General features: G+C 50.8%; 1 protein-coding gene across 2 annotated transcripts; it reads left to right on the plus strand.

Annotated features, from left to right (window-relative positions):
- Window positions 1-21: 21 nt before the first annotated feature.
- LOC133339643 (uncharacterized) lies at window positions 22-7,945 on the plus strand. 2 transcript variants are annotated; one of them, XM_061547799.1, is made up of 6 exons: window positions 22-112; window positions 2,236-2,289; window positions 2,980-3,134; window positions 3,649-3,850; window positions 4,908-5,058; window positions 5,260-7,945. In XM_061547799.1, exons 2-6 carry the CDS (start codon window positions 2,250-2,252, stop codon window positions 5,369-5,371), a joined length of 660 nt encoding a protein of 219 aa, XP_061403783.1. In that variant the 5' UTR covers window positions 22-112; window positions 2,236-2,249; the 3' UTR covers window positions 5,372-7,945. The 2 variants fall into 2 exon arrangements, with proteins under 2 accessions (XP_061403783.1, XP_061403782.1); XM_061547798.1 differs by lacking the exon at window positions 22-112 and having other exon boundaries at window positions 2,083-2,289.
- Window positions 7,946-13,667: the final 5,722 nt, after the last annotated feature.

Below are 13,667 nucleotides of genomic sequence, written 5' to 3' on the forward strand. Positions count from 1 at the left end.
GGATGACAACAGTGACGTCATCGTGTCACCTCTAGAAAGACGCGTGACAAGAGAGACAGACGGGACAGGAAGAGAGACACGGGACAAGAAGAGAGTCACGGGGCAGGCTGTGGTGAGTACTCATCAAAATCACAACCTTTATTGATCCTGCACACAAAGTGTGAATAGATCCGTCTTGAAGGTGTTCATGGCATCGTGGTGATATTTGCTGTGTTCTATTCTTCATATCTGTTCGAAAACATGTACAACACGTTTGAATAACGTATTTAATGCATCCTCAATAATCGACAATACATTGAACTAAACAGAATATGACAGAAATGTAAACAGCTATTTTTATTTTTTATACAGGGTGTTTTAAAAAGATGGACCCAATTTCAATGTATACTGCTGTGAAATTGGGTCCATATTTTTACAACACCCTGCACTTTGATACTGGCAAAAACGTCCCATGGTGAATTCAATAATTTTCCAAAGTAAAAAATCTCACGTTTGTTGCACTTATTATGGTTGTTAATCGAGGACACATGAAATCAACAGGTGTTTAACATCTTCAGTTATGAAACCTAAACAAGTACAGTGAGGGAAAAAAGTATTTGATCCCCTGCTGATTTTGTACGTTTGCCCACTGACAAAAAAATGATCAGTCTATAATTTTAATGGTAGGTTTATTTGAACAGTGAGAGACAGAATAACAACAAAAACATCCAGAAAAACGCATATAAAAAATTTTATAAATTTATTTGCATTTTAATGAGGGAAATAAGTATTTGACCCCCTCTCAATCAGAAAGATTTCTGAGGGAAATAAGTATTTGACCCCCTCTCAATCAGAAAGATTTCTGGCTCCTAAATAATAGACTGATGATTTCTTTGTCAGTGGGCAAACGTACAAAATCAGCAGGGGGTCAAATACTTTTTTCCCTCACTGTAGCACAAACAAGCAGAACATACGCCTTCATCTGCGACAAAGAGCTTCATAGCTCATCAGATTCTTCCCGTCTAAATAAGGATTCTGATTCTCACCATGTCCTTCACATGAACAGTAACACTCTCTGCGTCACGTGATGTGTGGGCTCTGTGCCTCCTATGAGCCGTGAATGTTGAAACCGCTCCAGAATTCCTTCCATTGAGCCGCTGCCCCTGAGATGATTCACTCCTAGAAGGTCGTGTGGCTGATGGGATGAGTCAACATATTTGTGTACTTTCACGTGGAGGGACAGATATACGAAGGCGCTTGTTACGTGTTACTTGTATTCTCTGAAACAAACTAAACTATTTTTATTTGACCAAGTAAGGCCCCACTGAGCGATGTAGCTCTTGTTCAGAAGCTCAACGAAGTCGCTTGTCGCGTGGAAATGCATAGCAGACAAATCCAACACTATACTAATAGGGGTTTTCCCCTTTTTTCTGGCAACAAAACTGACACCTTTTGCAACGAATCATGTTTACATTAACCACAATACTTGCAGTCAAATGCAAACAAAAAACAATACTCTGATCATTTATGCATTGTCTTTGAAACTGATTGGTCCACACCAGAGACAGCTTTTCTTAGAGCCTGGTCTCATATGGTGTTTGACCAGATGACGCCAAAAGGCGCACAATTCAAAGACAATGCATTATCAGAGTAATGAGAGCTTGGGGTAAGCATCTACCTCACATCTGATGTAGATGCTTACCCCGAGCTCTCATTACCTCGCAATGCTCTCTATTTGTAAATTCTCTCCCATCACCGTCTCTTACAAGAAGCGTGTTCCCTTTATCGATTACACCTTCAACAGTGCAGTTTGTTGCTGGCGGCTTGGCATATCAGGCCTAGTTGTTTGACTTGCATCCCACTGGGATTTTTGCACACAGTGTTGGTGTACGGTGCTATTTCTGCAATATTTGGCTGTCTTTTCTTGGATTTTCTGTTTGCACATAGTCACTTTAAGATGTTTTCTTGTTCATGTTTTTGTTTTTTTGTTTGTTGCGGTTGCACCCGATTCAAGAGCCGAATGGCTCACAGGGCTATACCTAATAAATGAAACTTGAAACTTGCCTCTCTGCCTGTGCTCCGCATCCGTAGTAAAGACACATTTATGTATTTCACTGATGTCTGTGCTCTATTGCTGCTCTACCAAACCGTCTGTTCCCTCATTGGAATGCATTCCGGCTCACCCTGCCCCACTTTAACCGCTGGTGGTGAGTGGAGCGAGAGATGTGATGAACCATTCTCTTCTGTGTTCATCAGGAGACGGAGGCACCATGAAGTGGCTCCTGGTCACAGCGTTCATCTCCCTCCTGCGTGAGTTCACACCGAGAAGCACTCACCCAGCACACGTGGAGCGGTCTCCTTCAGACCCCTTTCCCACCGGCACAGCCGAGCCGTGCCAGCCCAGAGTCCTGACGGTCCTGGTGGTTTTCCACTGCAGTTTGCTGCACTGAGCCAGAACCAAACCACCCTGGCCTCATAAGACATCGGAATTTCGCCTAGGGCCAAGCAGGGCCTGGTGCAACATTTATAATTTTTCAACAAACATGCATCTCGACTTGTTCACGGCACGGCTCAGCCCCTGCAGTGCCTCCCGTGGTCGCGCTGCGCTGAGACGTGTCCCGCACGCTACCCGTGTGACCACGTGAGCACTGACGGTGAGGGAGGCAGTCGTGACATTTGGTCCATGACCTATCCAACGCGCTCACTCACCAGCTGAGCGATCTTTCTATGAAATAGCTGCTCTTCAGTGAGCTCCTTGTTTTGTTATTCACTGATACTGGGTCATTGTAAAGGTGAATGTTACAGCACCGCTGTGTGTAACGCCTGCATCTAGACTCCCTCTGGCTCTGCTTTTGCTGAGTAAACCTGTGATGAGCACTTTAACAACAGTAACCGGTCTCTATCTAGACATCTGTATTGTTTATAGTGATAGAGTTTAGCTGATCTCTCTCTGTCGAGACATTTATCATGAGTGACCGATCTCTCTCTCTCTTTGTGTAGCTGTAACATCTGCTGTGAAGCTGCAGCTCTTCCTGCCGGAGAGTGTGGATGTGACGGAGGGAGAGAACGTGACTTTTCCCTGCTCATTCTCCTCACCACCGACCATCTCGAGTGGCCTCTACATCACGTGGCTCACGATGCCCACAGGCTACATAGTAAGCATGCACAGATGATATAATCAATGTGAGAACCTCCTTCCACGTCAACTCGGTAACTGAGAGTAATACAACGTTATTTGGGGTTTGTTTTGTTCCAGATAATGAAATAGTCGCATAATCAGACAGGAATATCGCACCGAGTCTCAAGACTCTATTTATAAGCAGTATCCTGCCATTTGAGTTCGTGAGGGTTTGGAATCATGTTGAGAAGAAAACGGAGAACCAGGATTAAAACCCCACCACGCAAAGGGATAATGGGCAAAGCTCTACACAGACTCAAACCATAGATAGAACCAATCTTTAACACTATCTGCAAACCAAAACTCATGGCTGTATCACAATATCCTGGCCATCTTGCAGCCCAAGCCTACAACCCCTGGCATCCCGAGTCAAGGTATGAAGCAAGCTCAACCCTGCTTGGCTATCAAGATCCAATTAGTTCAGGTTCATTGTGATTTGATCATAGTAGAATTGTGGTTAATGTTCCAATTTGTGTTTTGTACCATTCCAGATCTATGACTCGCAACTCGGGAATCCCTGGCTTGGAATAGCTGAGTTTACGGGAGACAAGGAAAAGGGCGACTGCTCCCTCATGCTCCTCAACGTCTCCAGGACCCTCAGCCCCGTGTTTAAGTGCGATGTCATTTGTACAAGCTGTGGGACGATCAACTGGAAGGTGGAACGAGAAGTGAAGCTGAACGTGACGGCTGCAGGTGAATGAGAGGGGAGCATCGTGCTCACCACACGGTGGCGCTGTGACTCGCACCGTCGCTCGTGCAGACGGTGGTGGGTGGGAGGTCAAGGGTCACAGATCACAGGGTGGAGGGTGCAGAGCTGGAGAGCGGTCGTTGTACAGAGAGGAATCTCGGCAGAGACTCTCCCTGCTGCACATGAAGCCGTGTTGAGTGAGTGGTTTCTCCCTGCTGCATGGAAAGCCTTGTTGAGTGAGTGGTCTTTCCCTGCTACACGTGACGCCGTGTTGAGTGAGTGGTCTCTCCCAGAGGTCGCAAACGGGTTTTGATTCCTTACCCGTACCCGTACCCGGCCGCACCAGGGTCGCAAACGGGTACCCGTACCCTACCCGATACCTGGCTACCCGTACCCCGCCGGGTATCGGGGAGGGTACGGGTATCGGGTACCCGATTGCGACCTCTGGGATGAAGCCATGTTGCAGGCGCGGGTGGGTTGATTCTAGGAACTTGAATTGTGAGAAGAGACAAGATGTTGGGAACTGAGTGACAAACGGTGACTCACCAGTGACTCACGGCCTACCCGTACCCGGCCGCACCAGGGTCGCAAACGGCTACCCGTACCCGTACCCGGCCCCACCAGGGTCGCAAACGGCTACCCGTACCGGGCCGGGTACGGGTAGCCGGGTATCGGGTACCTGGTTGCGACCTCTGGTCTCTCCCTGCTGCATGTGAAGCCGTGTTGAGTGAGTGGTCTCTCCCTGCTGCACATGAAGCCGTGTTGAGTAAGTGGCCTCTCCCTGCTGCACGTGAAGCCGTGTTGAGTGAGTGGTCTCTCCCTGCTGCAAGTGAAGCCGTGTTGAGCGAGTGGTCTCTCCCTGCTGCACTTGAAGCCGTGTTGAGTGAGTGGTCTCTCCCTGCTGCACATGAAGCCGTGTTGAGTGAGTGGTCTCTCCCTGCTGCACGTGAAGCCGTGTTGAGTCGCTGAGTGAGGCGGTGGTGCTGGGTGCGAGTGGGGTCTCGTTGAGTCCCTCTCTGTCTCAGTCTTTGGTTCTTAACACCGCCGTCCGTGTCTCTGCAGCTCCACAGTCACGCGGGGAGACGGTGGAGACGGTGGCAGCGGTGGTGATGGTGGTCATAGTTGTGGTGGGCATGATCCTGGCATCTACGGCTGTCATCCTCTTCATCAAGAGACACCCTTGGTCGTCTTGGAGCTCCCCCCGCTCACTCAGGTGCCTCCACCCCACCCAGGCCAGTATCCCCCCAGCCCAGCTCCTCACCAATGAACGTGAACGCAAGAATCTGGGCTGGGTTCTCAGAGGCGCTGAGTCGGCACCACTGAGCACCTGGGGGGTCATTCCCCGTGAACTGTGTCCAGGTGTTGCTGAGTGCAGGCACCGTGCGGTTTGTAAACTCGTGTTCTTGTTCCTCAGTGGCGATGGGCAAGCAGACGTGCACGGTGATGTGGAGGAGAATGGGCATCCACTGATGATGGTGAATGGACACAAGGAGGACAACGGATACAAAGGCATGGACACTGTTTGAAGAAATCTTCTGTGGGCTCCCCTGTGACCACCCTGGCCAGCACGTAGAGCCACTCTTACCCACAGTACCATGCGGGAGTGCAGTGCTGACTGCCTGTGGTTCATGAGCTGATTGTTTCCAGATCGTGCTTTTGACATCTCTCTCCCTCACTGTGACTCTCCACACTCCTCTTTGGCCACTTCAAATCTCTCACCGCTAAATTCCACACGATCCAGAATTGTACTGCTGCCTCCCATCACAGCTTCTGTAAATTAAACTTCATCATCCCAATCCTCAGATCCCCCCACTGGCTCCGAATCCGGTCCCCAATCGACTGAGACATCGCACTCTGCACCGACACGACCCTCCATAGACTCTCCGCTACCTCTCATCCATCTGTTCAGGGCGTCCCCAATATATGTCGGGGTTCGGGACCGAAAAGTGGCGACTTATAACGAAACAATGTATAGCAGGGATTTTTCCTTTATAGGGATACTACGTGTTAATGGAGGGGAGATAGGGGCCGTAAGAGCATAAACTTTGCCTATGCGATGCAAAGCGATGCAGTTTCTCCCATACGAAACAATGAAATAAGGTAGGGAAAGAGACCGTACCTTAGGGAAATGTGTTGTGTTTCATACTTAGCAACCAAAATACGTACTTTACATGTCCAACTAGGAACTCTATGTGTACAAAACTTTACAACACGACGTACACACATTTATAACCAATTCTGAGTTAAAGAATCGCTAAACAGCATTAAAACTTATAAAACACTTGATTGAAAACCAACTTCATTAGCATTTCGAAGCAGCCCTCTACACTTTATTTTCTTAACAGAAAAACGAATGTGACATTTTAAAGCAAAGACTCGAGCAGAAAACAATTTTAGTGGAAAAAAAGCACTAAATCATGAACAGCATTAAAAAAGAAAGATGTTACCTTCACCTACATTTTTAATGATCTTCGCCTGAGTAGTGAATGAGTTGTGTTGAAGGGTTGCACCGATTACAACGAGCACTCGTAGCTACATACGCCACGATGGCACTGAAGGTGGCAGCACATGCGTGAGTTGTACAGTACGTCTACACTCACCCCCCACTCAGAAGTGAGTTCAGCTGAGCCAAGTTGAAATCAATTATTCAAAATCGATAATCGTCACCGGTGTTGGCCGCGAACGGGAATCGAAGTCGGGTCGCCGGGCTCGGAGCGAAGCGCTAACCGCCACGTGATAACCGCTGTGCACCGACGCACAATGTGTTTGACTTGGCTCAGCTGAACTGAGTTAAAACGACGTAATGACATGTTTATATACATGTGTTTGCGTGTGTGTGTACGCAGGGAAATGTTACGTTGCGTTCCTCAACAGACTCCAGAAGTTCCCTCCTTTCTCTCTGTCTCTCCCCTGTGTCTCTCCTCACCTGGGCTGCACCACCGCTGTTTTCCTTCTCTCCTGAGCTCCATGCAGATTCCCTACAGCCCCTTCCTGCTCTACTGAATGTGTCAGCATTGTGCGTCTGTATGTGAACCTGAGCCAATGTGCGAGTTGTGTGTACAAGTGTGAGCGAAAGGAAAGGGGTGGTAAGTCGTGCAGTCTGAATTGTGTGTGGTTTGAAGGGACCAGAATCAGTGCATGCATCGTAAACGCAATGCACAGGTCTGACTCAAAGGGTTCCTGCACTGGGAATGTTTGACACATTTTGTCACTAATTATTTTTGTACATGCCTTAAACTTGCCACAAATTAACATATATGTACATTGTATTTTTACAACTGGTAAACGATCTCACTCACCCATGCTGTGTTTATTTATTTATATGTATTATTATTCAGAATATGCGTCTTGTGCTGTTGTAATGTATGCAATGTCATGGTGATTGTTATGATTACTAGTGTTACTTCGAATTTGTTGTTTGCACAGGAAAACTATTTTAGCAAAGGCGTTTCTATTTCTCTTTTTGCAATATTTTATCGAATGTTATTCCTCGCTCTAGATGCACTATTTTGCGATGTTTCTTGAATCTTAATGTTCAGTTTTGTTTATTTTTACGCGACCTGTTGCAAACGTTATGTTTTTAATTTGACAGTGTTTCTGTTTTGTTGATGAAACCCGATTCAAGAGCTTCTTAGCTCACAGGGCAATTCTAGAAAAAACTGTTTAAAAAAAATAATAAACTGTAAACTATTTACGGTTAGGAAGTGGTTCCTGACCTCTAGATCGCAGTCCATGGCAATCCACAAGGCCACACATAGTCATCCTTTTGTTACTGCAAGTTCTTTCTCACGTGTAGAGGGTTGGCAGTGAACGTGGGTCTAGAAAGGGTGGGGACCACTGGTCTGGAAGATCCATAATTTCAGTGACAGATAGCCATTGTTTTAGACACCTCATGTATTAAATATTTAGTATTAGGAAATGTCTTTAAGGTCCATATTTTGTATTCATGGTTGTAAATATTGTTTTATGAAATCTGTATATTGCAAACATTGTCTATTTTTAAAGCATTGGTGTAGAAAATCAATGATTTAGAATATTTGCAATGAGAAAAAATGTAAGACTTGTACCTTTATTTCGGGATATGGTGATCATTTTCGACCCATAAGGCAATCAAAATATATTTTAAAAATTGCAAAAAACACTGAGTCTTGTTTGTCAATCATCTCATCTTGGTACACACCGTCCTCAGGCCCACGAGGGCTCCCAGCCGGTCGCTACTCCCTGGCCGGGGAGAAAAGTTACAGGTGAGAGCGGTGCAGGGTCCGGGCCCACCAGGGGCTCAGCCCCCTGCTACAACGTGGGTGGGGGGCTATGCAAGATCCCATTGTGGGGCCCCCTCGTCTTGGTGCGTGTCGGTAGCCGCGGGGGCATAGAAGCGCAGTACAACAATGGGATTGTGCCGTGCCGCCTTCTGCTGCTCGCCACGTTCAAGTTCATTTATTAGGTGTAGCCCTGTGAGCCATTCGGCTCTTGAATCGGGTGCAACAGCAACAAACAAAAAACATGAACAAAAAACATCCTCAAGTGAATATGTGACTAAGTGCAAACAGAAAATCCAAGAAAAGACAGCTAAATATTGTAGAACAATCACCGTACACCAACGCTGTGCAAAAATCCCAGTGGGATGCAAGTCAACAACAACAACCACAAGACAACTTAGATGAAGGCTATCAGTCTAACTCTGTACTACAATAAACAAACATGGCCAAACCAATACACTTTTCGAAGATCACCAAAATAAAGCCATAAACGCAATGAAACAGTGGTTCATAGGAACTGTGACCAAATTTACACAATAAACGACATAAACAACATGTGCTACCAAACTCTGCAGCCATAGCTGGCTGCATGAGTCACTCCCCGCAGCAGCCCGCAGGGCACCGTGGAGGTGGTAGTTGGTGGTAGTGGGTGGGGATGGTGGTTGGTGGTGGTTGGTTGGTTGTGGTGGTGGTTGCTGGTGGTGGTCGCCCATCCGGACACCGTCCAGGCTCGAGCCCTGCTGAGCTCCCCAGCTTTGGCGCCGCGTTGCGGGGCAGTGGCCGAGTCAGAGGCCGCAACGCGCCCCGGGCCACGAGGTGGCGCGCTCGTGGACGTTCCACGTTGCTATGGCGAGGTAGAGTCCATCCCGTGGGACGTCCATCCAGTGGATGTCAACGACAAAGTTGTGCTCATTTTATCACTCGAGGTGATTGTCAACGACTGGCAAATCCCAGCGCGTGCGGGCGACCCCTCTCGTGTCAACGCATCGCTGCGTCTCCCTCCGAGTCTCCCCGTGTCTCTCCCCGTCTGTGTCTTTCCTTCCCTGCGTCTCTCTATCTCTCTGGTCGCTGTGTCTCTCGCTGTGCCTGTATCTCTCTTCCCTGTATTTTAGACAGCTGCAACAAGCAAGGTGTTAATCGCCATTATTGATGACAATTAGAGACAGCTGCAAAAAGCAAGGAGTCAATCACCATTAGTGATGACAATAAGTTTCAAGTTTCATTTATTAGGTATAGCCCTGTGAACCATGCGGCTCTTGGGTCGGGTGCAAACGCAAGAAACAAAATATGAACAGAGAACATCTTAAAGCGATGACGCGCAACAGAAACATCTTGGATAAATCAGCAAATCTTTTAAAAAACGTATTTCAACGCTGTGTGCAAAAATCCCAGTGTGATGCAAGTCAAACAATAACAACCATAAGACAATTTAGATTAACCATGTTTTCGAAATCACCAAAATAAAGCTATTAAAACAATGTAACAACAGTAATCATAGGAACCGTGATTCAAATTTAACAATAAACAATATACATAACATGTACGACTAAACTTGCAGCCATAGCTGGCAGCATGATTCTCCCAGTGTATGTGTGAGCGAGTAAGCGTATGATGAGTCAGTGTAATATGTGTGAGTCGGTTTATGATGTGTGAGTCAGTGTGAGATGAGTATCACGGCATCCTCCACGCCACCACAACCTCCTCCACTCCATCACGACCTCCTCCACACCATCACAACCTCCTCCACTCCATCACGACCTCCTCAAAACCATCACGACCTCCTCCACTCCATCACGACCTCCTCCACTCCATCACGACCTCCTCCACACCATCACGACCTCCTCCACTCCATCACGACCTCCTCCACTCCATCACGACCTCCTCCACTCCATCACGACCTCCTCCACACCATCACGGCCTCCTCCACTCCATCACAGCCTCCTCCACGCCATCACGACCTCCTCCACTCCATCACAACTTCCTCCACGCCATCACGACCTCCTCCACTCCATCACAGCCTCCTCCACGCCATCACGGCCTCCTCCACTCCATCACAACTTCCTCCACGCCATCACGACCTCCTCCACTCCATCACAGCCTCCTCCACGCCATCACGACCTCCTCCACTCCATCACAGCCTCCTCCACGCCATCACAGCCTCCTCCACGCCATCACAACTTCCTCCACACCATCACAGCCTCCTCCACTCCATCACAGCCTCCTCCACGCCATCACAACCTCCTCCACACCATCACAGCCTCCTCCACGCCATCACAGCCTCCTCCACACCATCACAGCCTCCTCCACGCCATCACAACTTCCTCCACGCCATCACAACCTCCTCCACTCCATCACAGCCTCCTCCACGCCATCACAACCTCCTCCACACCATCACAGCCTCCTCCACGCCATCACAGCCTCCTCCACTCCATCACAGCCTCCTCCACGCCATCACAACTTCCTCCACACCATCACGACCTCCTCCACGCCATCACGACCTCCTCCACGCCATCACGACCTCCTCCACGCCATCACGACCTCCTCCACGCCATCACGACCTCCTCCACGCCATCACGACCTCCTCCACGCCATCACGACCTCCTCCACACCATCACGACCTCCTCCACGCCATCACGACCTCCTCCACGCCATCACGACCTCCTCCACTCCATCACGACCTCCTCCACGCCATCACGACCTCCTCCACGCCATCACGACCTCCTCCACTCCATCACGACCTCCTCCACTCCATCACGACCTCCTCCACGCCATCACGACCTCCTCCACGCCATCACGACCTCCTCCACGCCATCACGACCTCCTCCACTCCATCACGACCTCCTCCACGCCATCACGACCTCCTCCACTCCATCACAACCTCCTCCACTCCATCACAACCTCCTCCACTCCATCACGACCTCCTCCACACCATCACAACCTCCTCCACACCATCACGACCTCCTCCACACCATCACAACCTCCTCCACTCCATCACGACCTCCTCCACGCCATCACAACCTCCTCCACTCCATCACAACCTCCTCCACGCCATCACGACCTCCTCCACGCCATCACGACCTCCTCCACACCATCACGACCTCCTCCACACCATCACGACCTCCTCCACGCCATCACGACCTCCTCCACGCCATCACGACCTCCTCCACTCCATCACGGCCTCCTCCACTCCATCACGACCTCCTCCACTCCATCACGACCTCCTCCACTCCATCACAGCCTCCTCCACTCCATCACGACCTCCTCCACTCCATCACAGCCTCCTCCACGACATCACGACCTCCTCCACTCCATCACAACCTCCTCCACTCCATCACAGCCTCCTCCACTCCATCACAACCTCCTCCACTCCATCACGGCCTCCTCCACTCCATCACAACCTCCTCCACTCCATCACAGCCTCCTCCACTCCATCACAACCTCCTCCACTCCATCACAACCTCCTCCACTCCATCACGGCCTCCTCCACTTCATCACAACCTCCTCCACTCCATCACAGCCTCCTCCACACCATCACGGCCTCCTCCACTCCATCACAACCTCCTCCACTCCATCACGACCTCCTCCACTCCATCACAGCCTCCTCCACTCCATCACGACCTCCTCCACTCCATCACAGCCTCCTCCACTCCATCACGACCTCCTCCACTCCATCACAACCTCCTCCACTCCATCACGACCTCCTCCACTCCATCACAGCCTCCTCCACACCATCACGGCCTCCTCCACTCCATCACGACCTCCTCCACTCCATCACAGCCTCCTCCACTCCATCACGACCTCCTCCACTCCATCACAACCTCCTCCACTCCATCACGACCTCCTCCACTCCATCACGACCTCCTCCACTCCATCACGACCTCCTCCACTCCATCACAGCCTCCTCCACTCCATCACGACCTCCTCCACTCCATCACAACCTCCTCCACTCCATCACGACCTCCTCCACTCCATCACGACCTCCTCCACTCCATCACGACCTCCTCCACTCCATCACAGCCTCCTCCACTCCATCACGACCTCCTCCACTCCATCACAGCCTCCTCCACTCCATCACAGCCTCCTCCACTCCATCACGACCTCCTCCACTCCATCACGACCTCCTCCACTCCATCACGACCTCCTCCACTCCATCACGACCTCCTCCACTCCATCACGACCTCCTCCACTCCATCACAGCCTCCTCCACTCCATCACGACCTCCTCCACTCCATCACAACCTCCTCCACTCCATCACGACCTCCTCCACTCCATCACGACCTCCTCCACTCCATCACGACCTCCTCCACTCCATCACAGCCTCCTCCACTCCATCACGACCTCCTCCACTCCATCACAGCCTCCTCCACTCCATCACAGCCTCCTCCACTCCATCACGACCTCCTCCACTCCATCACAGCCTCCTCCACTCCATCACGACCTCCTCCACTCCATCACGACCTCCTCCACTCCATCACAACCTCCTCCACACCATCACGACCTCCTCCACTCCATCACGACCTCCTCCACTCCATCACGACCTCCTCCACACCATCACGACCTCCTCCACTCCATCACGACCTCCTCCACTCCATCACGACCTCCTCCACACCATCACGACCTCCTCCACACCATCACGACCTCCTCCACTCCATCACGACCTCCTCCACTCCATCACGACCTCCTCCACTCCATCACGACCTCCTCCACACCATCACGACCTCCTCCACTCCATCACGACCTCCTCCACTCCATCACGACCTCCTCCACTCCATCACGACCTCCTCCACTCCATCACGACCTCCTCCACTCCATCACGACCTCCTCCACACCATCACGATCTCCTCCACTCCATCACGACCTCCTCCACTCCATCACGACCTCCTCCACTCCATCACGACCTCCTCCCCTCCATCACGACCTCCTCCACACCATCACGACCTCCTCCACTCCATCACGGCCTCCTCCACTCCATCACGACCTCCTCCACTCCATCACGACCTCCTCCACTCCATCACGACCTCCTCCACACCATCACGGCCTCCTCCACACCATCACGACCTCCTCCACACCATCACGGCCTCCTCCACTCCATCACGACCTCCTCCACTCCATCACGACCTCCTCCACTCCATCACGACCTCCTCCACACCATCACGGCCTCCTCCACTCCATCACGGCCTCCTCCACTCCATCACGGCCTCCTCCACTCCATCACGACCTCCTCCACACCATCACGGCCTCCTCCACACCATCACGACCTCCTCCACTCCATCACGACCTCCTCCACACCATCACGACCTCCTCCACACCATCACGACCTCCTCCACACCATCACGGCCTCCTCCACACCATCACGACCTCCTCCACTCCATCACGACCTCCTCCACACCATCACGACCTCCTCCACACCATCACGACCTCCTCCACTCCATCACGACCTCCTCCACTCCATCACGACCTCCTCCACTCCATCACGACCTCCTCCACACCATCACGGCCTCCTCCACACCATCACGACCTCCTCCACACCATCACGGCCTCCTCCACTCCATCACGACCTCCT

This window comes from Lethenteron reissneri, unplaced genomic scaffold, assembly GCF_015708825.2.
Source record: "Lethenteron reissneri isolate LAM-NWPU_2019-01 unplaced genomic scaffold, ASM1570882v1 scaffold_1938, whole genome shotgun sequence".
In the NCBI taxonomy this organism is placed as follows: domain Eukaryota; kingdom Metazoa; phylum Chordata; class Hyperoartia; order Petromyzontiformes; family Petromyzontidae; genus Lethenteron; species Lethenteron reissneri.